The sequence below is a fragment of the Pseudopipra pipra genome, chromosome 19 (genome assembly GCF_036250125.1).
Source record: "Pseudopipra pipra isolate bDixPip1 chromosome 19, bDixPip1.hap1, whole genome shotgun sequence".
Taxonomy (NCBI): domain Eukaryota; kingdom Metazoa; phylum Chordata; class Aves; order Passeriformes; family Pipridae; genus Pseudopipra; species Pseudopipra pipra.
In genome coordinates this window covers 3,677,077-3,704,215 of record NC_087567.1, presented here as the reverse complement: position 1 = coordinate 3,704,215, position 27,139 = coordinate 3,677,077, and the positions used below count along the sequence as shown (strand labels likewise).

The 27,139-nt window shown below is 46.9% G+C and overlaps 2 protein-coding genes across 6 annotated transcripts in view; both read left to right on the top strand.

Annotated features, from left to right (window-relative positions):
- The window catches only part of TBCD (tubulin folding cofactor D), a 579,906-nt gene that overhangs the window by 243,565 nt on the left and 309,202 nt on the right, over positions 1-27,139 (top strand). The gene's annotated exons all lie outside the window — the stretch shown is intronic.
- Positions 1,792-26,323, top strand: METRNL (meteorin like, glial cell differentiation regulator). The gene is made up of 4 exons (XM_064675681.1): positions 1,792-2,064; positions 7,737-8,125; positions 24,593-24,652; positions 25,351-26,323. The coding sequence occupies exons 1-4, from the start codon at positions 1,952-1,954 to the stop codon at positions 25,665-25,667; spliced, it is 879 nt and encodes a 292-aa protein (XP_064531751.1). The 5' UTR covers positions 1,792-1,951; the 3' UTR covers positions 25,668-26,323.

Sequence of the window (27,139 nt, the reverse complement as noted above, 5' to 3'; positions counted from 1 at the left end):
CTGCTGCTAAACAGCACACTTTGTTCCCTATCTTAAAAGTTCCCAGTTTTCAGGCAGTTTCAAAAGTTCCAAAGTGTAATGTGAGCAGCTGCCTGGGCACTTGTTTGTTTTATCAAATGCAGGGAGTTCGAATATTGCAGAGGAAATCAGATTCAGTACGTTGGGGGGCATGCACACGTAAACACCCCGAGGAATAAAGAAGTACGGTGTTTTCTCTGTATGCTTTTCTTTCCAGTATGAGGCAAGGAAGCAAAACATTTTAACAAAACCTCTGTCTAAAGAAATAATCAAGGCACTGAGCTCTAAAGCCTCTGTCACTGCACATGACCGGGAGAATGAGGCATTTTGCATTATTGCATGTTGTCATCACTTTGCTCAGTGTTGTCCCTCCTGCTAATTACATGTTTACATGCATTGCATCATTTGGCAGAATTACTGTAATTATGCTAATGCTTCATAATCAACAGAACAGTACCTGTAATTTACCAAACAAAAAGGACATGAAAAGCTAAACCCACAAATGGAAAGGAATACACTGCATAGGATTTAATCCTCAGTGCAAGAGCATGCAGGAAGCACTCAGAGCTGGGATATCCTGTTTTAGCCATCAGATGCTCTCAGACAGCACCGGGGCACTTAGCAAGGTGTTTTTACAGGTACTAAGGAGGGCAACACACCAAAATGTGTGAACAGGGTGTAAATGTTTAATGCTCATCCATGAACTCTCACCTAGAAAAATCTGTGCAGTGCCCTTAAGAAAGCTGCATGACAGACACTTGAAAGAACAACAGGAGACTAAGAAACTCAGTGATCTGGAAATATTTTAACCCCTCTCCTATCTGTGGATGTACAATATCAATCTCGATCCCCTTGTTGCTTCTTTGAAAGAAATATATGGCACCTGGCATATCAGAACACAGTCTGTGTGCAGCTGGATTCTCTTCCCCCTGCCCCCATCCCCACATCTAGGGTTTGTTTTTCCCCATTTATATTGTCCCGGGTAGTTTGGGCTTTGGGCTGATTCACCCCCTGCGCTTCCCTCACGTCCTGGAAGGCATTTCTTTGCCTCTGGTTTCTCGCAGAGGGGTCTCTGCCACCAAGGGTTAAGTATCCAAAGTCAACAGCGGAATAAACATGGACATTAAACGAGACAAGGAGTTATCCCTAGCGGTCATTAAGTGTTGAAGAGTTATACAAATAGGATCGAGTACCAAGTGCTTCCTGGCAAGTGAAGGTTCCAGCAAAATTGTCAGCCTCCATCCATCAGGAATTGTGTCCAGGTGGACATCCCACTGCAAGCAGAATCACCTGCTGCAGTGCTGGAACCCACGGCTGCACCCCAGGGACAGGCAGCGGGTCACTGCGGGCATCCCCGGCTGCCCCCCCGGGATGGATGTGTGTCACTGGGGACACTCACGGATCCACCCCGGGACTGGATGCGGGTCGCTGCGGGCACCCACGGCCTCCCCCAGCGCAGAGGGCGCGTCTCAGTGACTTTCCCAACCAAACGAAACCCTTTGGTACCACGGGGCATCACCTCTTCCCCGGGCAGCCCGGGAGGGCCCAGGCAGGGCAGCAGCGGAGCGGGGTCTCCCCCCGGGCACCTACAGGGGGGCGAAGGGGCGAGCCCTGGACGGGCCGTGCCCGGGGGCGGCGGCGCTTCCCGATCCGGCGCCGCGTTTTGCCGGCGCAGCAAGTGCCGGAGGAGGAGGAGGAGCGGCGGGGGGAGCTCGGGGGAGGAGGAGCCGGCGCTCGGCCGGGCCGCTCCCGCCCCTCAGCTGGGAGCCCGCAGCCAGCGGGTGCGAGCTGCAGAGCGGAGCGGGCGCCGAGCCGGGATGCGGGAGCCGGGCATGGGGTAGCCGCGCTCCCCAACCATGTAGGCGAGCCCCGGGCGCTGCGCCCATCGCTCCCCGCCGCCTGCACCCCGCGATCGCTCCGGGCCGGGGGGACCATGCGGAGCGCCCCGCTCGCCGCGCTCCTGCCGCTGCTCCTGGGGCTGCGGCTGCTGCTGGGCGGCGGCGCCGCGGCTCAGTACTCCAGCGACCTGTGCAACTGGAAGGGGAGGTGAGGAGGGAGCCCAGCGGGGAGCGGGGGTTGCCGCGGCCATCGCCGCCCCCGCCGGGAGAAGAAGTTGGTGCCGAGCACAAAAGGGGGACCCTCCCGCTGCGGAGCGCGCAGGGGCTGCGGTGCCCGCCCGGGGCTCGGGAGCGGCACACGGCGGAGAGAGGGCTGGGGGCGGCTCTGCCTCCTCCCCGGCGGACAGCCGGACCCTCCGGGGGGAGGGATGGAGGGGCTGGGGCGGGATGGGCTCCCAGCGGCGGGATGGAGGGGCCGGGGCGGACTGGGCTCCCCTCGGCCCGGCGGCGGGATGGAGGGGCTGGGAGGGGGAAGGCGGTGCCAAGTCCGCAGCAGAGAAGTTTCTCTCCCCGCGACCATCTTCCCCGCGGCCCCAGCGCCCGGCAGAGGCGGCAGGCGCGGGGCAGGGCCGGCTCCGGCCGCTCGGGCAGCCCCGGCTCCGCTCTGCCCGCGATGGGTGCACCTGCGGAGCGCTCCCGCCGCAGCCAGGGCGGCCCTCCCCGGAGCTCCTGCTGGCCCCCATCCCATCCACTCCCTTCCCTTCGCGTCCCGCATTTCGCGCCGTAGCCCCCGAGGGTCCCTCCCTGCTCCCGGGCGCTCGTCCCGCGGAGATGATGATGATGATGATGATGATGAGCCCCGGGAGCGGGGGCTGGCACAGCGGCCGCGCTCCTGATTTATTCTAATTGCACCGGTTGAGAAACCTCTCCAGTTCTCAAGTGTTTATCTCCCAAATTATCTTTGCTTTAATTGCTTGTAATATGTTTAACGTGTGTGGTTGGGTCTGTGACCTTCTCCACTCTTCATAGGTTTAAGAAAGCGACTCTGCTCAACCAGCAAGTGTTGCTGGGTCAGACTTACTTGAAGAATGAAATGGTTCAGTTCTAATATCCTGCTTAAATCTGACTTTCTGTAGCATAAAAGTTTGACCGACTTGTATCAGTAGGGTATTTTCGAGTAGGGACAATGTGGAGTGGGGAAACAGCTGGACTGACTTTCAACATCATAATTTCTTATCTGTCACTGTCTTAAGCATGCTTATGCTTGATATTTTACTTTTTTCCTGGACTTTTCTTGACAACTGATGCGTAGTTAATTGCAGTGAATCTACTTGAAGGCGAGTGTGTTTGATAGAGACTGAACCTTTTCGTTCTGTGGTAAAATCCTAATTGTATCATTTTGCTTTACCAGCCTCCCCCCACCAAAAAAACCAACCAACCAACAAACCCTGTGCCTGCTTTCATCCCTGAGCATCCCAGCTGCAGGTACTTACCTGGATCATACCACAAGTACCGCAGCATATTTTTTAAAAGAATAGTGACAAACCCCTGAAATCCTGTCCTGTTTGGCTCTTACTTTTGTCCTGTTCTCTTAGAGCAAGCAGTGACCACTCCTGTCACCTGAGCAGGGCTGGAATAAGCAATGACTTGAGTATCCACTAAGGAGGTGATGCTTGGGGTGGGGGCAAAGTGAAATCTCATTTTCTGTAGCTGAGTTTGGGTGAACTGGTAATGCAAGCTCGGATTTACTCACCTGTTGCTCTCGTGAGCCAAAGTGGTGACGGCTTCATGATGATGCTGTTGGAAGTGCAGAGAAGGAAGAGAGCACAGTTCAGCCTGGATGGTTTCACTTGTGTGAGAGAGTTCCAGAGTCCAGGTGGATTGGAGTCTTGGGAGGGGATAAAGTAACCCAGGCTGACTTTGGCCCTACTGGCAGCAAACAGGTGTTGTTAGAAATGCTGGCAGTCCTAAGGCCATTAAATATCATCTACTTCCTCCTAAAAGAGTAGCAGCTAAGAAGGAAAGAAAGTGATTTGCTGTACCAGTAAATACCATCTAATTAAATATTTGTGTGGATACTAATAGCTATGCTTAGAAAGGATGTTTGGGGTTTTTTTATGTGGAATGTAATATTTTGAAGTCGTGATGCTTTTTACCTTAACTGTTGGAAAATGCTGTGAATGCCAAACCATAGTCTTTCTTCCCACGTTGAAGTCCTAGGTTGTCTTGTGCTGATGGATTTGAGAGTCATGTCATCTCCTACAGTAAACCTGAAGGCCTTTTCTCACCTTTATGTACAAGTCTATATTAGAAGAAACAATCTTAGAAACAGAATATTCTAGATATATTTTTTTTTCCTCATTAACTTGTGGAAAAGTGATGAGCTTATACCCCTGAGCAGGATGAAGAGCTTCACTAGGATTCCTATAGCTCTCCCTCATGCTTCCAGGGAAATCTGATGCAATGCACAGCTTGACACCTGCAATTTAAGTGCACTCAATAGGCCACAGCAGCATCTTAATAAATAGCTTGGCAGAGAGCTTCCAGGAAAGCTTTGTCCAGGAGAAAGCAGAAACCTCTCTGTGCCGTGTGTCTGGTTATTACTTCTGCTGTAAGTTTAGGGTTTTGTGCTGCAATGACCTCTTGATGCTTTGGGCAAAAGTGGTTCAGTGACAGGCTGAGAAAAAGCTGGGCTGGTGTGTTTGACTTTAGGCTGTAGAGAGAGAATTCAGCTCTGATGTGGCTGCTTTGTGTCCATTGATCTTGCCCTTGGTACTGGTGGATGCTCTGAGGAATTCTGGGTGCTCTCTAGGTTGTCATCTTTAATTAAAAACTCCAAGTTAGGATTAAAAGTTCCCTTCATTACTGCGGCATGCAGGGAGGACATGGGTACTTTTAGGGCTCTTCAGCACATCTGTGATAGAATAAATAAATAAATAAATAGCTTTTTTCTTTAAATGACACCTGTTGCACATTGCAGCATAACAGCTCTGCAGCAGTAACAGGTCTTTCAGGGTAAACATAAGGGGTGGCTGAAGCCAGAAAGGGAGATGAGTGAGGAGCCAGATGCAGTGATTCAGGATGTCCTCATGGATTGGTATGAGGAACTAGTGCTTGTTAAGTAAGTCCCAACAAACAGCAGAGATTTAAAAGGGATGATGGATGGCTCATCCATCACTGCAACCATGAAACAGCTGCCTTGTCTCCTTGCCATATACTCTAAAAACCAAAAAACAAAACTCAAATGAGTTTGGGGGTGAAAAAAAAAGGCTCCTGGACCTCCACTAGTGTATGGACATGGTGTGTGTGATGCCTGTCTAGTGAGAACTAAACCTGGTGTTAAACCATCCCTGTGTGGTGACCTGTCATTTTGACTCAAAGCAAAGCGACGGGTTTTACTGGATGATGGTGGTTGCTGTTAAGCAATGTGAACATGTATTTTGAAATCTGCTTAAGTTTTGAGTCATCCTTTATTATAAGGCTTAATGTGTACAGGTACTTGTGCTTGATGTATCTGTCTAATGGCATCACCCTTGGCTGTAGGATATAATTGGCTTTCAGAAGATAATTTCAGAGTCCACCCTGTTTTTTGTTTGAACAAAATTAATGCTAAGACTTTTTTTTTTTTCCTCTGGCAGAAATTCACTGCCTCAGTGTTGTTGGGATCACTTGCAACAGCAGTTTCACTGCATGAGTTCAGAGTTTTGCCCCTGGTATCTTCCTTCTGTTTAAGCACTCAGGCTGGAATGTGCCAGTATAAGTCCTGCAAAACCTCTGCAGCTTCTTTTGGTGTCTTGATGTGTGAGGGTAACTTTCTGCCCCTTTGCTGAGGGGTAAGCTTTACACTGTTTAATTTTACTTATTCACACCTTGCACATAAACAGACTTCTGTGTTTTCTGTTGAGTGGCATCATGTGTGTGCTGTGCTGAAAACTGATTTTGTGGACCAGATGTGGATTTACAGTCAACTTGAAATATCCCATTGCAAGTTAAGTTTCCTGAATGTGTTAAGTACTACTGAATTTGAGGGCAAGAGACTAAAGGTTAAAAACTCTTCCCTCTTTCCTCCTCATCTGTGTTCTTGATGTGGCTTTCAAGATTATTCAAAAGCACATGTTTGAAGGCTCTATTGTTATTAAATATGACTTTTTTCTTTCTGAGCTTCCTCACGTAACCTCTATCAAGTGGGTCACACCAACACTCACAATAATGGGTCACGTCAACAAGTAAATGCAAACCATATGTTGTTTTTTTTTCCCTTTTACACATTGCTTCTAGTTAGTTTCTAAATGCTGACTTGAATTTAAAACCTGTTCAGCACCTGAATATATCTTTGGGATGAGGAACTGTGTATTTGGACGTTTCTGTTGAGGAACCAGAACTTGATGTCATCACTTGCACTACACTAAAATGCGTTTTTGCCACAGGTTTCCTGTGTAACCTCAGACGAGTCACTTAATCCTTTTTAATCATTTTTTCCCCCCCATCTTGATTCATCTGCCTACAAGTGGGAATGTTGTGAAGCTTCCCAAAGTCCTGCAAAGCAGACCCATGAGCTGTGATGAAGAGTCTGGTTTTGGGTAGTGCTCTATAGGCACAGAATATAAGATGCTTATGTTTGAGAACTGGGTACACAGCGTAGGAGGAGAAACAAGCTTGGTGGTGAAGTGGTTTGCTCATACTCACTTTATAGGTTTGTGACAGGACAGGGACTGGGACCAAATGATTTTTGCCTAGTGGCCCAAATACTGCAGCCAATAAACCAGGCTTCCCACAACTTGCTCTTGTGACTGGAGTGCCTGCAGTGCCAGTGCTTTGAGTCACGTCAGGTAAAGAACTGGTGGGGTTGGTCCAGCATCAGTGATGGGCAGCAAGGGTTGTTTAGAGCTGTCCTCAGCTTAGGCTGTGGGCAAGCAAGCCATGGGGATTTATTGGTCATCCTGCTTGCCCACAGTGATTTGCTCTCCTTTCACCAGCAGCTGGCCCTGAGACCCCCGTGTTGCTCTCCTGTCCCATCTCTGTGGTCTCTGTGAAATGGCTGTTGGGGTGTTAATTTTTACCCATGGTGCTGGGACTGATGGTGGCCCTGTGTCCCAGTGGTAGTAAATGGCCACATATTCCCTGTTTTGCTGAACACCCATAGCTGTGTGTCTGCTTGTAGCCCCTCAGGGCTGGACAGTAAAGTGATGAGCTAAGTTTAAACCTCAGATTGGGAAGTAATGGGGGAGCAAGTACCTACCAAAGAAAGCAGCACAGTTCAGTGCTTCCTCAGCTATGACTGGGGACTGCAGTGTCTTTTCTCCTGACCTCCCAGTTTGGAGTTTGGGGCTGCCCAGCTGGGCCACAGGGTATCAGTAACACACAGAGCATTGCTTTGCTGCAGTTCACAGGGTGAGCTTGGCATCCCTCCCAGTTTCAGATCCATTGGGAATATAGACTTGGAAGGGGAACAAAGTACTTGGAAATAGGTGGAGTCTGATCTGTGAAGCTGGAGAAGGCGCTGGTTTGAGCCACCACCAGGAAGGATTTGGGGTGTACGTGTTCTGTTGGTATGCACCGAGTCATTTACCCCGGCTCAGCTGATGGGCAGTAACTGAGGCTGTAGTAATTTCATTGCTTTTGATCATGTGCTTATATCCTATTTAAATCTGTCCAACTAGTGGTTGGACTTATTCTTTTGGGAGATGATTTGAAGTTGTCCCTTAACAATAAAACTGAAGTGTTGCAAGAGACCTGCGTTGCTGAGCTGGATGAGCCAACGCTCGGTGCTGTCCTGGGCTTCCTGCGTTTGTTGATGTGGGTCTTTGAAGGTTTGAGGTTATGACAATCACGTTGCTGGCTCTGTCATTTCTCTAACTTTCTCTTTCTGTCTTCCCCCAGTGGCTTAACTCACGAGTCTCACAGGAAGGATGTTGAACAGGTCTACCTCCGCTGTTCCGAAGGGTCCATAGAGTGGATGTATCCCACGGGGGCACTCATAGTCAACCTGCGACCCAATATTTCACCTGCCTCTTACAAACATTTGACTGTTTGCATAAAGCCCTTCAAGGACTCTGCAGGAGCAAATATTTATTTGGAAAAAACTGGAGAACTGAAACTCTTGGTCCGAGACGGAGACCGCAGTCCCAGCAGAGTGTATTGCTTTGGCTACGACCAGGGGGGCCTGTTTGTGGAGGCCACTCCCCAGCAGGACATTAGCAGGAAGATCACAGGCTTCCAGTACGAATTGATGAGCAAGGGGATAGCAGCTGATTTGCACACAGCTTCTGGTGAGTTCCGGGGCATTGGTCATAGTTCCACACACTGCCTTGGATGCAGAACAGATGGCAGAGTGAGCGAGTGGGAGAGTGGTCGGGGCTGAGCTTCGTGTGGGGACATGTTTATAAACAGGCTGCTGAGGAAGACTTGATTTTTTTGTTTGTTTGTTTTTGTTTTGTTGTTTTTTTGGGGGGCTGGTAGCATAGGCTGAATTGCAATAATTTGCTGAGGGCTACAATGTGAAGGATTTTCCCCTTGCAGGCATGGGGTGAGTCACAGGAGCTGGCTTTGCCCTACACTGAACTCCAGCGTGAACTGGGCTTCCCAGCCTTGCTGTAACACTTTTCTAACTACTTTTTAACTCAGTTTTTAAGACCCCGCTGCATGTTTTGAATAATAAACATTTAAACAAGGAGGAACTCCTTTTCTGGGAGTTTTTTTTTTCTTCCCCTTTGCAACTAGTGCTACTTGCTGACCTAATTATTGCTTTTTCTTTTTTTTTTTAAACAAGGAAAATGGTGTGTTCCTTCCTCAGCTCTGTTTATTGCACTCTCCTGAGCATTACTGTGCCATGGCACTTCAACACCATGACAATACTTTTACAGGGCCAATGTCTTCTCTCCACCATTATGAAAAGCAAGTTTTGTGGGGAGGAGTTTTATTTATAGCTTATAGGTAGGAGGAGTGGACCAACTGAAAGAGCTTACTAGCCTGTAAAGTCTGATACTAAATAGCATTTGGGAGCAATGGCTCTAGGTGTGACCTAATTGTGCTGATCAATTGGGGCATTTGTGGAGGATGACAGGGAGAAGGGGGAATTCCCTTTAGATAGCTGGTATCTGGTTGGTGCATCTCACCCATTCAGAATTGCCTCTAGCTTTTATCCCCAAAACCAAGGAGGGGAGATTCCCAGAATTCCCTGAGGAATAGCACATCTAGGGTAGTTTGTCTCAAATGACTACACAGGTTTCAAGGTTTAGGTATTTTAAGTGGGGAACCAGATTTGTGGTAACCAGATGATTTCTCCTTTGAAACGTGGGCTGCCCTCTCTCAAAAGAGTGAAGGGGAAGGGGAGAAGAGTCCTCACAGCACACTTGGGATGACTCAGCCCAGGGCCAAACCCAGTTTGTAGGCTGGGCAGGTTCTGTGGTGCTGATGCTTTGCCCGAGATGCTGCTTGATAAGCAGTGGGGTGGTTAATTAAAGTGCAGCTCTATCTCCCAGGCTCTGCATCCCTCATCCTTCTCTGGGATAAGTGATTGCAGAACTGGTCCCATCCTCTCCCCTCCCCTGGCTCCCTTCCACAGCAGGACTCTGGCTCTGGGTGTTTGTGTATTTGTGCAGACTCGCCGCCCTGCCAGTGTTTGGGTGTTGTCACGACAGCTTGGATGGGGCTTTATTTTTGTGCTGGACTGAGATGAGCAGTTCCAGGCTCAGTCAGACTGAGGGCAGGGCCGATGCAGTAACCCCAGCAACTGATAGGTGGCGGCTTTGCCATTAAAACAGAAAAAGATAAACACAAATATTCCAAATTTTAAGTAATGTCTTCACTTTTGCCGTGTTCACAACTAGTAGCTTGTTATCGAGGGTTCTGCTCTGCTTCTACATCACACAAAGTGGGGTATCTCTGCAGAGCTGCTTTCCCAGTAAGATCATTTATGCAAAGATGAAAATGCTCTGCAGAATGTCAGCTATGTAGTAAAATTCCATTGCAGGAGACATTAAAAACATTGTTTAATCAGTTATTTGGAGAATGTTCTCATTCAGTGCTTCTTTCTTTGACAGGCTATGGGGATGGACACATGGGCAGGCTAGTGAGAAGTGACTCAAATTTACCAAGAAAAGTCATACTTCTTTTTTTCTGCAAAAAAATTGAAATTGCTTTTGCATATAGTAAATGATATGAGAGAAACACTGCTTGTCACTGCTGGGTTTAGTCTGCACACAGGGTTTCTCCTGACCTTTGCTAACATCAAGAGGATTTGCTGCTGACATCCTTTACCAGCACACGCCAGCACAAACTGCTGTGTTTTCAGAACTGAGTGCTCTTCTTTCCACATAAAATCTTGGAGGTTTTTAAAGCTGATGGGAGTGTCTTTCAGAGACTTTCAGAAGTCTGACTGAGGACTGAATCCAATTACAGCCCTCCTCTTTGATAGGCACATTAAATCACTTTTTTGGTGACTGCTGTATTTTCGGCTGTAACAGACACTGGTTGAATTTCAGTGCTGTCTTATGAAACAATGTGGTAGGGAATCTGCTCCATGCTCTGACTGTCTTGTTTGGCCAGAAGAAACTTTTTAATAGTTCATCAGCAGAGCCTTCAGGGCAAACTGGGGATCTCTATTGTATTTTAAATTATTTCTCTTGCCTTTTTTTGGATCCCCGAACTCTGAGGAGGGGCTGTGGGGGGTTGAAAACACGATGCAAATGCCATACATGACTCTTTCCACTACTCATTTAGATGAGCACTTTTATTCTCCTATAAATATCTATATGTCTGGGGAAACTGCCAAATTGCTGCCTTGTGAGGCTTCCACAGAGCAATATATTTGAGGCTCTTTGCAGTTCGTGGACCTGCTTTCTTCTGGAGCTGCTTCTATTTTTTCTGTGAAACCTCGGAAGAAATGCCCTTTACAGAGCTGTTCATTTGGAGGGGAAGTTTACAATCAATTCACTGAAATCACTGGAGATTTATCAGAGAGGAGGCTCAAGGCAGAGGCAACTGCTGACCTTAAAGGAGTTGAAAACTGGGTTTAAGGTCCTGTATTTCTCTCTAACATTACCGCTGTCCCTTGGTCACAAACATAGCTTAAGGTGTTTTCTTGGCTGCTGCACGCTGGAAAAATGAGGCTGCTCCTGTCTCAGTTGCAGTTTGACAGAGTTCAGCAGAGCTGGCAGTAGGTGTGAAGAGATGAGGAGGATGTGAGATGCTGTTGTAGGTGGGGGCTGAGATGTGCTGGGCAGAGGAAGCTGCAGGGCTTCATCTGGTGGCAGAGGACTGAAAATCACAAATACTGCATTATTTTCTTGTGACTGCAGAGTGGGGAGATGACTATCATAAAAGACCCAGGTGTGGGGCTCAGTAATCCAGCCCTTTCCTTGTGCAATAACTACTCGCTAACAACTTCTCCCCACTTTCCCTAAATGCTGTGTTTGTTTCCTGGTGATAATTGTTGTACTCTGCCCTTGAGTTTACTCTCTCTTCCTAACCTGGCATCCCAGCTCTGATTAAAGGGTGTAAGTCATCTGTTTAATACTTTAATGACCTGTTGCGTCCTCGGAGTCCTGACATTGCAGGGTGCATCAACAAATCAACAATGCTTGGCAGGGTGCCTGTGGTTTAATTAGAAAACCTCAAGTTTTATTAGTTTACAGCCATTCTTTCCCACTTAATCAGGGTCTAGCAAATAATTCAGCAGGTTCTGAATTGGCCTTTCCCTTTTCTTGGGAAGGTTGAATGACACAGGGCAGTCTTACAGTTTTCCAGATTTTGGTGGTTTAACCCTTTTCATGGCTCTGATTCTGCCTTACCACATTTTCTTAAGATTCCCTAGCTGTAGGAAGTATTTGTAATATCCTGAGAGGTTTTAATTCAGATTGATGACATTTGGTGTGGGAAGCTTTTTAATGTGATAGTAGCAATCAGAAAAGCACATTTCTGGGGGGTTGTTTCTTAAGCTGGAAAGAGGATCAAAGGCAAGCAGGGCTTGTTACCATCTAGTGGGAGTAGTCCCTAAGAAGGGTCACCTTGACAATTCAGGCATCTTGATGGACGTGTTCTCCTCTTGATACCCAAAGTGATGGGTGACTGAAAGTGCTTTTGTTTTCACCTGAGGTTTTGGGTTGCACCCCTGTATCACTGCCATCCACACTGATGGTCCATTAAGCAGCCAGGCTCTGAAGGTGTTTGCCCAACTGAAGAACTGAACCACTGTGACATTTTGGCCTGAGGCCAGTTGAGAATCAGCAGAACCTGTTTAAGTTGTTGAATTCTGTTGATTCTGATCTTTTCTGCTTGAGCTGGAAGAAAATACTCGGAGTCTCTGCTGTACTGGCAAGTAGACGGAGGTTTTGGCAAAAGTGTTGTTTGGCCATTATAGTTCCTAGAAGTTTCCTGAAGGTGATGACCCACACGAGCTTCTCAGCTGTAGTGGAGCATATGCCAGGTCCAGGTCTGCCTTGCAGCACAGCAGGCTGCTTGGATTAAACTCCTGTGGGAAGTGTGAAGGTCCCTTGAGAATCATTTGCTTTTTCAGTCCTTCAGCTACTGTGAAACAAGAATCTGTAGGTTTGACCAACGGTTTTGGAGGGGAAGGTGAATCCTCTTCCCCTGTCCCACCAAAGGACCTTTATTTTGTTACCTAAAGTCTGTGTTTCAAGAGTGTTGCATCAAGCTCTGGATCCAGCTTTGTGTAAGCTGTGTAGTTTGCTTTCCCCATTGCACTCATGGGGCTGTCTGTAATTTAGTTGTTAGAGCTCAGGAGGTAAATTCAAAGCCCTTTCATTACCCACCCGCTTTTGTGTAGCAAAGAAGTCAAACTTTAACAAAAATGTCCCTTTATCTTGATGGCATCTACTGACTTAGTGCAGCTTTAGTGGCTCTTTTATATATTTTCTTTATTAATGCTGGGTACCTGTCTGAGAATATTAATAGGTAGGAGGTACAGCACTCGGGTGGGTATCTGAAAAACAACGCAAAACTGGATAAATCCAGTTAAGTAATTAACAGTATTCAGCTATTTCCTGTATGCTGTTAATTCACTGGCCTGAGAAAACAGACTGGAAATTCAGAAAGCTCATAAGTATTTGGGCTATGCCAGTGTTTCTGCTAACAAATGGGTTTTTGAAGCACCCCTCTTAACTTTTGATCTTTATTGCAGTGTGGGTTTGGCAGAGGTGGAGCACCAATCTGCTGTATCTCTGCAGGTCCCCTCCCAGAGAGAGCTCTTTTGTCATCCCAGCTCGTAGGATCCTAATCTCCCGCTTTCCTCCGGTTGCTCCCAAATATCCACTTTATTTATTTTTTTTTTCTTTCTTGGAGGCTGAATGTGCTGCTCAGCTTTGTAACCTGAAGCAGCAGCTCATCGAATCACAGAATGGTTTGGATTCTAAGGGACCTTTAAAGACCATCTAGTCCAAACCCCTGCGATGAGCAGGGACATCTTTCACTAGACCAGGTTGCTCAGAGCCCCAGCCAAGCTGGCTTTGAATCTGTCCAGGGTTAGGGCGTCCACCACTGCTCTGGGCAGCCTGTGCCAGTGTTATACCCTCACACTGGTGTGTTTTTCACTTCTTGTCAGAGTGGAAACCTCCTGGTTCCTGGAGGGAACCGCAAGGAGGAAGGCGCGGTCGGTGCCCGCTGGGCTTGTTGCTGCCGTGGGCAGGAGAGGTGATGGAAAGGGGCACTTGGAACACTTAAACTGAAAGTCCCCGTGACCTTTATGCTTAGCACAGGTTCTGCCTGAGTCACTGTGACCATCTGAGATGTTGGCACCGCATTATGTGGCAGGGTGGGAGCACCCCTGGGTGCTGTGGGGTTGGCAGGGGGGTTTATTCTAACACACCCCGTCTTGCTTGCTCTGTATGTTTTTTCCCCTTGTTTTCCACAGAGGATAAAACTCTCATACCTCTCAGGGTTAAGCAGTGTTAGGAGGGCTGGAACTAGATGGTTTAAAGTGCCTTCCAACCCAAACCATCCTGTGAGTCTATGATTTGCACAGAACAGGTTGATACCACACTCCTCCCATTGGGGTTTGCTGGTGAAATGCACAACGAGCAGCAGAGCAAAGCTCTGTCTATAAGCCTGAGCACACCTTGCTGGGTGGCAGCTCAGGGAGGCTCACTGGTGCACCTAAAGGTTGCTGATTTAGTTGCCTTTTCTCTCTCTCTAAAAGATCAGCAGCAAGTTTTAAGAGAAAAACATTGGAAAACAGCCTTTAATGCAGTTGTTCAAAATACACTTTAATTATCTGCCTTATAAGGGACCCTTCTGACACTCCTAGTTCAAGATACTTTATTTCCAAATGGTTTTTTTCAGGGGGCTCTACCACAGTAACTTTGTCTTTGCCATAGTAAAAGATGATACAAAACGTGGTGCAAAGTAACTACAAAAGTATAAACAGCATTCCCTAATCCTATATGTATCTGAAAAAGCACAGTTAAAGCTAGTTTTTGAGGGCATATCACTGAACTGGATGTCATGGGTCAGCATCTAACTGCATCAGGCTGGCTGCTGTGTTACACTGCCTGGAGTGGGATTAATTTTGAGAAGCTGGAAACCTGCTCCAATTATTCATGTGCCTGAAGTGGTCAGGTTTGCAGTGAATGATTGACTGGGTGGGAGAGTTTGAGAGCAAAGTTTTAGAGTGTGAAGTGGTTTCAAAGTGCAGTTCTGATGCTCGGGGAATGCACACCCCCTTACCTCATCCTAAATCGAGCAAGGGTGGTGTTTTAGGGACCTGAGACTCACTAAGGTGAAAATATTAGACTGGGAAGTCTTCACCTTAAAAAAACCAACAAAATTCGAGGGATGCCCTAATTTAATCTCTCCTTCCCCCAAGACACTGGCTTTGCCAGCATCTCCTCTGCCCCTGCTCGTCCTTTGATGTCGCCAGCACAGGAGCTGGTTTTGCAGTGGGCAGAGGAGGTGACAATGGGGCTGCAGTGATAAATACACAGCTGCAGGGGAGAGGGGGAAGAAAATAGCTTATTTTTGCTAGACTGGCCACGAATGCCGTTAGCTTATTTCTCAACTCAGTGGGCAGTCAAAAGCAATAAGCAGTCAGGTGTATTGTCCGGGCAGCTGGGGCTCCCTCGGCTCTGACCTTTCCGTACCGCCGAAGATGGTCCCACAAACAGAGCTGCAATCCTGCAGAGTTGCTTGGCAGTCTTTAATAATGCTCTGTGCTTGCTCTGCAAAACTGTTTAGTTTGCTAATTCCTGAGGCTGTAGCTAAAGAAGGGATGGATGGGAGGGCGGGGGAAGTGCATTCCTCTTCCCACTTATTGAAACATGGGCCAAAGCTTTCCTGTCTTGGGGTCTGGATTTGCAGGACTGAAAACCTCTTTCACCTCAATCTGTGCTAGAAGCCAGAAAATATTCACTGTAATACTGCACAGATACTTGGAAGACACTCTGGACCTAAAGCCTGGACCTAAAGCTGTGGTGGAGGTTTAATGCTTGGTGTTAAGAAGCTGCTGCTGTGTGACACACAGCCTTGGCCAGTTCAGCTGTGCTGCTGGTTCAGATCTGTGGGAGGATTTTTTGGTATGGGTTGGATGGGCACCCTCTGACTCCTGTATGGGATTTGAGTCCTGCAATGGGCATAAACTCTGATTTTCTGTATTGAAGCCCTGGGAGTCTTGTGGGCTGGAATGTGCACACAGAGCCTGGCCTGGCTTTCCATGGCATCAACATCCACCCAGATCACCCTTTGTTTGTACAGGATGTACCTCTGCCCCAGCAGAACTGTCAGTGGCCTTACACCAACTTCATCTATCTGCAAGTGGATGTGTGAAACTTAAAAGAAAAAACAAGTTCTTATGTAGAACAGGTGAATGCTCTTAATATGACCAAGAACTGTGTGCTGTTAAGTACGAAAAGGTGATATATTGTAAAGCTTTTCCTGTTACAAATGGGAGACCTGAAGTAACTTTTCTATAGGTTAACTGAACAACCTTACAACATCTAGGCTCTGGCTGTGTGAGGTGTAGCCCTTCCACAGCCCTTCTCAAAAATAGCCTGATCAAATAAACGTGGTTTTATAATGAAACCTGGCCTTGTTCCTTCAGAGCTCTCCCACATACCAAAAAGAATTTGATTTCTAGAAACAGGAAGGAGAAAGACCTGTGTGGATCTGAATGCATATACACTGTTTTTTTCCTTCTTTTTATTTCTTTCTCTCTTTTTTTTTTTTTTAAAGACACTTAATCTTTGATCTGTCATTACTCCACTCTCAGGGTTTAACTTTAACCAGCCACTTGTTACTTAATTCTATTCCCCTGCTCCATAGAAGTCATTAATGGACCGAACCGAAGGGGAGGGAGGGAGGGAAGGCTTTGTGTTCCTGGCAGGATTCCAGCCTGGCAGTAGGTGCTGGCTCCAGCCTCTCCTAAACCCCTGGCAGGGGCAGAGGGAAGTGCTTGGCTGCACTGTTTCCCCAGGGCATGGGAGTAAAAAACACCTCACATTTTCATTTTCTGCCTCACAAGCACTTCATGACATCTCAGCTGAGTGCTGTGTTAGCTATTGGAGACAAAGCCAAACAGGACATTAAATATTTTCCTTATAACTTTATGTTTTCTGACTTGTGTGCAATTTTACGAGGCTTTGGAATGACATTTTCTTTAGAAGAAAGAAGAAATATTTTTGGAGTGTATTTTAGGAGGGGATGAGCCAAGCCATAAATCTCTGTGGGTTCTGAGTCAGTAGAATATTTGCTTTGGTGCTGTGCTATGGGGAGGTGGATGGGCAGCTCAGGGGTGCGATGCTGATACTGCCTGTGCTGGCAGGTTCTCCTGGGGTGACAGGGAGAGAGATCCTGCCCCAGCCCCTCTTCTGCTGGTCAGAGGGGATTAGAGGAGCCCCTCAACCATCTGGAGGCACCTCTGACTTCCAGCAATTTGTCTGTCCTCATGTTTCCCATTCCTAATCCCCCTTGGGCAGCACTGGTAGGTTTGAGGAAGGAGAGAGGTATTTTCTGTGAGATAAACAAATAGAGCTACTTTTTTATGGCTTTATAGTGGTGTTTGGTGCATGACCAGCAGGAGACATTCCCAGCAGTTACCTTGCTGCCAGCTTTTCCCTTTAACTGCAGTTAGGGAGGGAGAGAGGGAAAGCAAAGGAGTGGCAGATGTGCACACGTGCTGCTGGCACAGGAACAGGGGCTGGTGCAGTTGCAGAGACACTTCTCCTTTGCTGGGCTCTGCTGCTGCAGTGCAGAGAGAGGAATTTAACTGGGCATCTGATCTGCTGAGTGAGGCTTTTTGGACACAACACATTGCAGATTTGACTGTAACAGAGGGTTTTTACAGAGCTGTGATGCAATGGGTAAGAGTAGGAGCTGGGCTGGGAGCTGGCACTGATCCAGTCACTGCTGCTCACCCCAGCTCTGGGGTTTGCCATGGAGGAGGAGGAGATGGGACAGAAAGAAGTGTCTTGAAGCCCTGTCACTTATCTTTTCTCCTGGGTTGATGCTACTTATGCATGGACCTGGAGGTAGAGTTTAATAATGGCTAATGCTGCTTGAATAAAAACTGCTATGTGGAGTTTTCATTCCTTTCCCCCTTCCCCTGTTTTGTTTTAAATTTTAAACAAATGGCTGTTCGTGTTTCTAGCTGACCTTTCAGCTCATTTGTTAGAATGGGTGCTGCATCTTGGAACAGCAAAAAGGCATCAGCTCTGCAATCCCAAAGGATCCTTATGTGCTCTGTAGCTGCTGAGCCAAGTTTCAGTTCGAAAGCCATTGCAAATGGAGCTTGCCTAGTACCAAATCTCTTCCTCACATTGTTTACACAAATAGTCCATCTTTGGTACTTAAGGACTTAAATACCCTCTTGGAAGACATTTCTGTGAAAAGATAAATTTCTAGTTTATGGTCTCTTGTCTTAACATTTCTCAGAACACAAAGGTCATCACATGCCTAATGGTGAGGTTCACAGTATGCTTTTTTTGTTCTTTCTTTGCAGGAAGGAAGTGGTATTAACTCAGTTGTCCTGGCACAGTCTATGCCACAGCCTACGAAAGTCTGCATTTCATTAAATTTAGTTGCAGGTTTAAATTGTTCTTGGCCAGTGTCTCTATTTTCAAGTTACTTCTGGAAACTTGTACATAAATGCAAGTTGAACTGAGTGTTAGAAACGAGCTAAGGCAAGGAATGGGAGTTGACACTTCCTTTTGTGAAGAGGTAAAATCACCAATATCCCTTCTGCACGTGGAGGGGTCAGGGGAGGGTGTCCATTGTAGCACCATGATCTTGGTCCAGCTGCTCAGTCCATCTGTTCCTGTACCAAATCTAGGCTGTGTTGTGGCTGTAGAAGGGAATCTTTGGTTCTGTGTCTGTGCTCATGGTCTTTGTTCTGAGCTGCCTCTTCTGCTCAGCACAGGGGCTCAGATTAACTTTCTAGCAAATATGGGGAAAGACACTTCTGCTTTTAGAGGACCACTAAACTCTCTCAGTATGTAATTTATAACATTAACCTTCTATTCATTGAAGAAGCACAATCTCTCATTGCAGCCTCCCAGCACTTAAAGAGGGCTTGTAAAAACAAGGGGAGCGAGTTTTTATGTGAGCAGACAGGACAAGGGGATATGGTTTTATGCTAAAAGAGGGAAGATTTAGATTAGATGTTAGGAAGAAATGTTTTACTTGGAGGGTGGTGAGGCCTTGGCACAGGTTGCCCAGAGAAGCTGTGGCTGCCCCATCCCTGGAAGTGTTCAGGGCCTTGGGTGGGGCTGAGAGCAACCTGGAAAATGTCCCTGTTCCTGGCAGGGGATGGAACCAAATAATCTTTAAGGTCCCTTCCAGCCCAAGCTGTTCATGATTCTGTGGAATTCTGACGCTTATTGATCCAGAGGACTGGGAGCAGCACAAGCCCAAGTCTCCTGTTTGCTCCCTCACTGGACATTTTCCCACTGACACGCTGGAAAAAGTGCAGTGCTTGCAGAAAGCCCTGTAATCCTACCCCATCCAAAGACAGGAAAACCTTGTAAAACCAAAGAGTGATGAGAGAGCTCCTCTGTGTGTTGTGACGGCATGTCAGTAACTTCCAGCCCAGCTGTGGAGATGCTCAGTGTCATCTGGCCCCGTTTTCCCTCGCTGGGACTGCAGGTATTGTGTGAGATGCAGGTGTGCTGGGTGCAGCTCTGCTGGCCTCAGCTCCCAGCCAGCACTTCATCTTCAGTACGAGAGGCACTGGCAGTGCAGATGCATTGATGTAGTTTGGGTGGTGTTTCGGTGCGGGGGTTGTGAGGGTTTTGAGGTTGAGTGTTGTTTTGGCTTGCTCAGGAAGAGCTTTCTGAGGGGGTGAGGAAAGTTGAGGTGTATCTAGAAAGGAGAAGACTAGTCACAGCCTGGTAAGCCAGAGTGGTTGTCAGATTCTTGCCCACCTCCACTGCAAAGCAGCAGGTATTTTTGTTTGGGATATAAGCTGCGAGAGGTTTGTTTCTTGGAAGAAATGTTGCTTCTTCAGAGAGGAAGCCCAGGCATACCTAGGGAGAAATAATTACAAGGATTTATTCCGCTTTATAATTAGTTAAAGTAGGATCAGGGCAAGATTTAATTTTTTTCTTGCTCATATGATGTTTACCCTTAAACTCTTGTCTCCCAGATAAATCACTGGTCCAGTAATCAGTTGAGACATAGTCATTTCTGCTTAGGACTCAGAGAAATGATGGAGAAATGCCCCATCACTGGAGAAACCACATGTCTATTTTTATAATCTGCTCTCAGAAGTCTATACTGTGTGTTTCCAGGAAGGAGACTCATCCTATGATGCCCTTTCCAGTAGGGTGCTGCCAGCAAGAGGTGCCAATTAGAGAGCTGCCAGCAAGAATTTGAAAGATGTGGGTGGGTTTCTTTGTTCCGTATGAACTAATGCTGATGTCAGTCTGAACTTCCATCCAAGAGATGTGGCTGGGACCCCACACCAGTATTGGAGGTGCTGCAGTACAGGCTTGGCTTAAATCAACCCGGGCTGCAACAAGACCCATCTGAATGTCTTGAAGAGAAAAGGCTACTTGTTTTAACCAAAAGATTTAAGCCTAGAACTAACAGAAAACAAGCTTCAACCCTGCCTGGGCCTCCTCTGTGGCTTTTGGTACTTAAAAGGTCTGATTGCTCTTCAAAGGGTTATTCAGAAGTACCAGCGTGTGGGTGATGTGTGCCACGGGCAACTGGAAGCTCAGATAAAGAGCTCAGTGTTTCCCTCCCCCACCATCCACACCTCCACCACACCGCAGGCACCCTCTCCTTCACAAAACCGAAGGGTATTCCTCGGTGCAGCGGTTTTCTGCAATTGCTTTGTGTTAAACATTTTCACTTCTGCTTAAAGGGTGTCTTCTCTTCCTGTGCTCGCTGCCGGCGCGGGGGTGGGTGTTCAGCACAGCCCAGCCGGGGACAGCGGGTGGAGAAGGGCTTTTGGGCTCACTAAGAGGAGTTTTGGGACAGAGCGCACAGACCTGCAGCCTGGCTCGCCTGGTGTTCTTGAGAGATGAGGTTGTGGAGTGCATTGAGAAAATTGGGACAGGCAGAGGAGGCTTCTTGCTTATGGGTTGGAAGCTGGTTTAGGGGTAAGGTGAGGTCAGTCAGACCCATGGGTGGCTGTTGAAACACAAATGTTTCAAAAGAGGATCAGGCCCCTTCATGTGGTTTGTGTGACGCCTGCAGCCAGAGCCAGCACGTCTCGGTTGGATGTGTCCTGCAGGGAGCTGTCATCCTAAACCACAGCGATGGCCCTTCCATAACCCCACCTCCTCCTCTCCAAGGAAAGGAGGGTTGCGTGCGAATGTCACAAACCAAAGGAGGAAGGACTGGAGCTGTGTGTGTGAGCTGAGACAGGACAGCAACACCACCCACCGCGCTCGAGGCAGAGATTTGTGCTAAACTGCAGCACTAAAGGTGTGCTTAAATCCATCCCCACTACTGGAGAAAACCCTTTCTGGACACCCCAACTCTGATGCTGGCTGAGCTGGGCACCACCTGGGGCTCATGGCACCTCCTCAGGGCAGGTGCCTCTCTCTTCCTGAGTGTTTCTGCCTCCCTGAGGAGAGGTCCAAGAGAGGACCAGCAAAGTGTTTGACAAAGCTGTTGGCCAACAAGTGCAGTCTATTGTTAGCACCACGTCCTCCTCAGTAACATCAGGTTCAGAGGGCAAATCGCTCAAAGCAGCTGGGACATGACTGCTGGCTTGTGAGGAATGATGTAATTACATCTCCCTCTGCGGGGAGGTGAATAGAGAGGCCTTTGGAGGCACTGGACTGGGGGGGGGGTGGAGGGAGAGGGCTGCCTCAGGTTACTTCAGGTCAGGATACTGTCAAAATCCATCAAAGGCATTCCCAGGAGAGTCGGCAGCCGACGTGCACAATGCAGGCTTTATGCCACCGGTGGTGGAGTTGAGTTATAGGCATCTGGGCTTTAGAGGGCTTCAATAAAATGTTGCTTTTCTCTCTCTCTTTCCCCCCCCCCTTCCCCTGCTGCTGTATGAATTAAGGCTCTTTGGCTTATCGAGTTAAAAGGAATTAGAGCAGCTGACGTTGATATTGTTGTTGTTGCAAGTTCATAGACTTGCTTTTGGAGGCGAGAACCTGGGCAGCCCTCGAGATGTCCCCGGGGAGTCAGGATTGGGCAAACACAAACACAAACACAGCCGCCTTGTTTAGTAACCGGGCCCGTTTCCCCAGAAAATGAACATCTTCACCTGCTGTGCACGACTGAAGTGCTTTTCCTGGTTTTCTTTTTTTAGTTATAAGGATGCTTCCCATCCTAGCCTGAGGTGTGTGTGTTGTTTTGACCCATGGATGGAGGGAAGCACCTGCTGCCCGATCCAGAGGGAATGAGCTGAAACTGCTGCTCAAGTCCCAAACTTGTGCCATAAACACACAGACTCCTTCCTGGCTGGGAATCAAAAGAAAGTGTAGGCATTGCCACCTCCTAAGGATTTTGTTTCTTTTATGAGCCTGGATAGGAATGAAGCTTTGATTGTAGCCAGTGGATGTTATTTGCCTTTTAATGGTCCATTTACCTCGGCAGTAATCCTTCACGACTCGCTTTCCATCTGTGCTTGCATACCTTGTTTTTGCCACTTGCGAGATCTATTTGATACTCTGTGAATGCAGATGTGGGAGTTGTTCCACAGAAGAGGATTTCTGGTCTTCATCTGTCTGGTGTTGCAGTGATGGGTGGTAGAAAATGGTTGTTAAAGCAGCTCACATGCCACCACACTGCTGTGAGTCAGCTGGATCTGAAGCAGGTTTTAAGCAATGATCTAGTGTGAGCAATGCCGAGCACTTTTAATTTCCTCTTGCATTTAAAAGGCTGCAGGATTTTGCCTTGGGTCCACAATTACAAGGATTTGATTCTGTGTATACATGGAGATTTGTTCATTTGATTTATTACAGTGTCAGTCTATTTAAATGGAAGGAACCACTTTTAAAGTATTCTGTTTTTCATCTTTTATGCTGTTGCTTGTGTTGCTCTCCTTTGGAGAACAGAAGTGCCTTAGTCATCTTGGTGTTTTCAATTTTCCGATGGGGTTGGATGAACTACAGAGATGTCTGGTCTAAACCAAGACTGTTTTCACTCAGACTTAAAAAGGCTGAGATGCCTTTTTATTATTAGGTCTTCGCAGAGCAAAATATCTGAAATCCAACTGGATTTTGAAGATGTCTGTCAGCTGTGCTTTGTTTTGGAGCTTCTATCCATGTGGAAATGCTGTAAGATTCACACAGGTTTGCAGATTCCCTCCATTTGATTAATCTCAGTCAGGTCTTGATTTGGACAGAGGGAGGCTGGGGAAGAGGGACATTTCCCCTGGATGGATTTGGTTGGTGCCATGAATGAAACAACTCCATAGTAGGATGTTTTGTGATTAATACACTAAAACTTGCCCAGAGAACTGGTGGAATCACCATTCCTGGAAGTGTTCAAATTACGTGTGGATGTGGCGCTTGTGGACATGGTTTAGTGGTGAGCACAGTGGTGCTGGGTTAGTGGTTGGACTCGATGAATTTAGAGGTCTTTTCCAACCTAAATGATTCTGTTATTCTAGTAAAATTTTCTCTGTTGGACATTCGGTCTCACCACTGATCAAAATCTCTTTGAGTCTAAAAGTTAAAATATCTTTAGCCTGAATTTATTCTGGTGCTCCATTTAGGTCCCGGCTTCATCTGGTTCTGCATTTCTCATTATATTGAATGTTTCCAAAAAAGAGAGCTGAAATGGTATGTGGGGAAAGAAGGACAGGAAGGGCTGACCTTGTTTCTAAGGGCCCTGAAGGCATTCAGACAAAACAGAAATGCCAATTGATCCAGATGCTATTTTGCCTGTTCCTTGTCATTTTTTTTGGAGCTTTTTAACCTCCTTGAATTATTCCTTCAAATACCCCTGCCCAGAAATGTGCATTTTACATTCCCTTTAATCCTATTAAACAGCGTGTTACACTGTGTATTAATCATCTGACTGGAGCAAATCTGGTGGATTTGGTTCAATAATCCTTCTTTCTGGATCACTGCTTTCCTGGGACCTTGGAAAAAATAAGAGATTTGCCATGTCTTATGTTAGAGTGGCTTGTGCTGACAGAGGAGCATCAGAGGCACCAGCTGCACGTTGTGTAGACAAGTTTAAATCTACTTCTTAGGGCAGTGGATAAACTTCTCTGGGAAGCAGGTGGGGATGAGAGGAAGGGCGTGACAATTTTGGGAATCTGGTAACTAAGTGTTTTCAGATGTTGAGGTTCAAAAACTGATTTTTTTTTAGGGGCAGGGAGAAGTGGGGTAGCTTCAGTTTGGGGTTTGATGGTGGAATGTGTGATGGAATCAGCTGCAGCTCCAGGGCTTCGCCTCATCTCCAGTGGAAGCCCTGCTTTGCTGTAGTTCTGTGCCTGTGCTGATCCAGGGTCTCCATTTTTCTGACTGATGTGCTGAGATGACACCAAGTGACAGACAAGGGCTCTGATCCTTGTGCCACCATGGACAGGCTCACTGAGCATCCCCAGGCAGGGCAGACCTTGATAGTAAGCAAATTCCTGAACTCAACAGGGTATTACAGAAACATCTGTATTGCAACTACAGCACCTTCTCCTCAGAAATATCTGGCTGAGTACAAAGAGGAGCCACATTCTTGCATTGATTAGATTAGTGCAGATATCCAAATGTTTCCAGCAGTACAGGAAATGGTCTTTGTGCTGCTTGAGCTCGAACAGATACCGAACAGATATTGGGCTCGAGTTTCCGCTTTGCCTCAACGCCCTCCAACACATGCATTGGGTTTTTTTCCTCCCCTCTTTGCCTCCCCCACTCTGTAACCTCCTGGATCTTTGATGTGGTGATGACTAAATGGCTGTGAAATAGCCCAACAACACTGGATAGAAACTGTAAGAGAGAAGCTTTGCCGTCAGAATATAAAACCCACACAATCTTACATTAAGCTTTTGAGAATGTTGAATTTACAGCAGAGCACCCTGCAAATGCACCCAGCATCAAAATATATTTTGCATAAGCACAGCGAGTGTGTGGGGTGTTGGCTACACAATATATCCCAGCAGGGTTGGTAAAGAGAACCATATTCCTGCCTAGGTACAGAAACCTCATGGGGACTTTAGAGTCAGCCCCCACTTCTTGTAGTGGTATCGATGTCTTACAGGCCTTTAAACTGCTTGTCTCTGTGGTGTGTGTGTGGGTTGCCACATTTTTGGTTAATTTAAATGGCTTATTTATTTACTATTGTCTAGTCCTTTGCTAATTCTGCCCCTTCCTCTCCAGCTCCCTGCCGACCATGCAGCGACACAGAGGTTCTCTTGGCTGTCTGCACTAGTGATTTTGGTGAGTTGTTGCTTCCCCCTGATGCCAATGTGACATCCATAAACACCAATGGACACCTCCTTACCCCTGGCAACCTGCACTGGCAGTAAATGTGGTCTAAGGGAGTGCATGGAAGAGGGAGGAGGACGTGGTTTGAAGGACCTCAAAACCATCCACCATCTGCCCAGCTGGCACTTCCCCAGGGTGGACAGAGGGACCCAGCAACCACAATAAAAGTAGAAGTTCAAGGACTTGGGTGCATCTAGGAGAGGCCTTTACTTACTGCCCTACAGTGTTGGTTGACTGCTGACAAAAGACCAAAAGTTTCAATAATTGGCTGTGCTTCCCTTTTTAAAGGGGAAATTAATATTAGCTGGTATCTGTGATGGCTGGAGAACAGAAAGTGAGTTGTCAGGGAGCATTCAGCTTATATCATATTGTTGGAACTCTTCATCATGATTAATGCTGTTTTTCTAATGTGTTTATTTCTGTGTTTATATTTAATATATATGGGTGCCCTTTGCTGGACAGGTTACAAATATAAACTATAACAAATACAAATATATACTGGAGGTTACTGGATAATCTTGACTCTAAAAATAACAAAGGACCAAAACTGGGGCTTCCGTGGTGACGTCAGTCCCCCTGGTTGCACAGGGCTGAGTTTGGATGCGGGTTTTCCAGAGTAATTAATCCTTAAATATTTTCTGTGTTTCCAGTGATCAGAGGCTCCATTCAAAACGTAACGAACGAGGCAGAAGAGCAGGAATCCATCATTCATGTTGGTGTCAACAAACTGTACAGGCAGAAGAGCAAAGTCTTTCAGCTGACAGGGGAGAGTGGGAACTGGAGAGGACAAATAAAGACCTTGCTGGAGTGTGGGGTGAAGCCAGGAGATGGAGATTTCCTTTTCACGGGACGTATGCACTTTGGGGAGGCCAGGTTAGGCTGTGCCCCTCGTTTCAAAGACTTCCAAAGGATGTACAAAGAGGCAAAAGACAAAGGGCTGAACCCATGTGAAATTGGCCCAGATTGAACCCCCCTGTTTGGCTGAAGGTCGCTTTTAGTGCTTGGCCAGGAATATTTCCTGGTCACAGTGAGAACTCTGAAGAAAACTGGGAATTGAGAGGCTGGACAGATCTGGAGGGCAGGAGAGACCCCACAGGACACCCACAACCTGCTCATAGACTAATGGAAGCAACAGAGGTACGAGCTCAGAAGGCTGCCAAGCAAGCAAGGCTGGATTTTTAACCAATCTTGTCCGTATGAATTAAGTTATTATATTTTTTTAGTGACTTCCTTAGGAAAACAAACAAACAAAAAACTCCCACGTCTTAATAAAAAAAAACCCAAATGAAAGCCAAGATGCCTTTGTATCTTTTTAATACTAATTTTTAAAAATGTCTTAAGCTGATGTAGCATTTGGTATGGCGTATTCTGTATAAATGGCCGAGAATGTGATAGAGCACGGTAAAACATCTTAACATGGATGCTTTGTAAAAAGCTTGGTGTACAATTCAAAGTTGTTTCTTATGACAGAAATTTATGGAGCCAAACTCTTATGTGTGTGTGTGTTCTTTTTTTTTTTTTTTTAATTTGAAAGAATGTACAATCGCCGCCTGCAATTTTTTTTTTTTTGTCCAGGCTGGCAAATTCTTTCCATTCCAGAGAAATAAAGGTCCCTGGATTTGACACATGCTGTTTAAAATCTTTGTTTTTTTCCTCCTCTGTAAGGCTGATCTCGGCCAGTCCAGATGTGCTCAGACATCAGCTCTGGGCTGCTCGCTTGTTTTGTGGCTTCTCTGAGCGGAACCAGAGTTCCTGTGAGGCTTTAGAAACCACAGTGTTTTTCAAAGGGGAAGCAGGAGCTATTTTTGGAGATTTTTAGACATGTGTCCAGGCAAGGCTTTAAGTGTTCTTCTCTCTGATGCCGATGGCGTTATTTTGGGAACGGCTCCAAAGAGCAGGCTGCCCCTTCATGTTCAGCTTGAAGCTTTCATTTGTGCTGGCTGGCAGCTTGGCACGAAGGGTTTGTGCCTGTGAGTCCCAGGGGACAGGACCAGGCCACCTTATAAAAAATAAGCACTTTAATAAGGGTGGGCCACTCCTGTGGGAGGTACAGGAGCTCTCCCGCCCTGTTTACTCCCACTGTTCCCCAGAGCCTGCAATGCCTCACTCTTATGGTGCCTTCACAGGGATTTTAACCTCTTGCCCATGTTTGTTCTTCAGCACTCTCTGCTGCTCCAACTTTTGTTTTAGGCCGTGAGGTTCTTTCAATAAAAAGTTTCCACTTAGTGACTCTTTCTACCTCATCCCTTATCTCTCCTTCATGTGACTGGGTTCTGAGGCTCAGGGAGGGCTTCTGGAGCAGCTCAGGGGATGCAGGAAGGTCTGAGGTGGATGGGATGGATGGGATAAGTGTTCCATGACACTTATCAGGGGTAAAAAACCCAGGGTTGTACCAAAATACTGTCCTGTAGTGAGACCAGAATCCCTCTGCAAGTGTTT

Coding starts and splice junctions, on each gene's coding strand:
- METRNL (XM_064675681.1), top strand. CDS start 1,952: ATGCGGAGCGCCCCGCTCGCCGCGCTCCTGCCGCTGCTCCTGGGGCTG. Junction 2,065..7,736: donor CTGTGCAACTGGAAGGGGAG/GTGAGGAGGGAG, acceptor GTCTTCCCCCAG/TGGCTTAACTCACGAGTCTC. Junction 8,126..24,592: donor TGATTTGCACACAGCTTCTG/GTGAGTTCCGGG, acceptor CTTCCTCTCCAG/CTCCCTGCCGACCATGCAGC.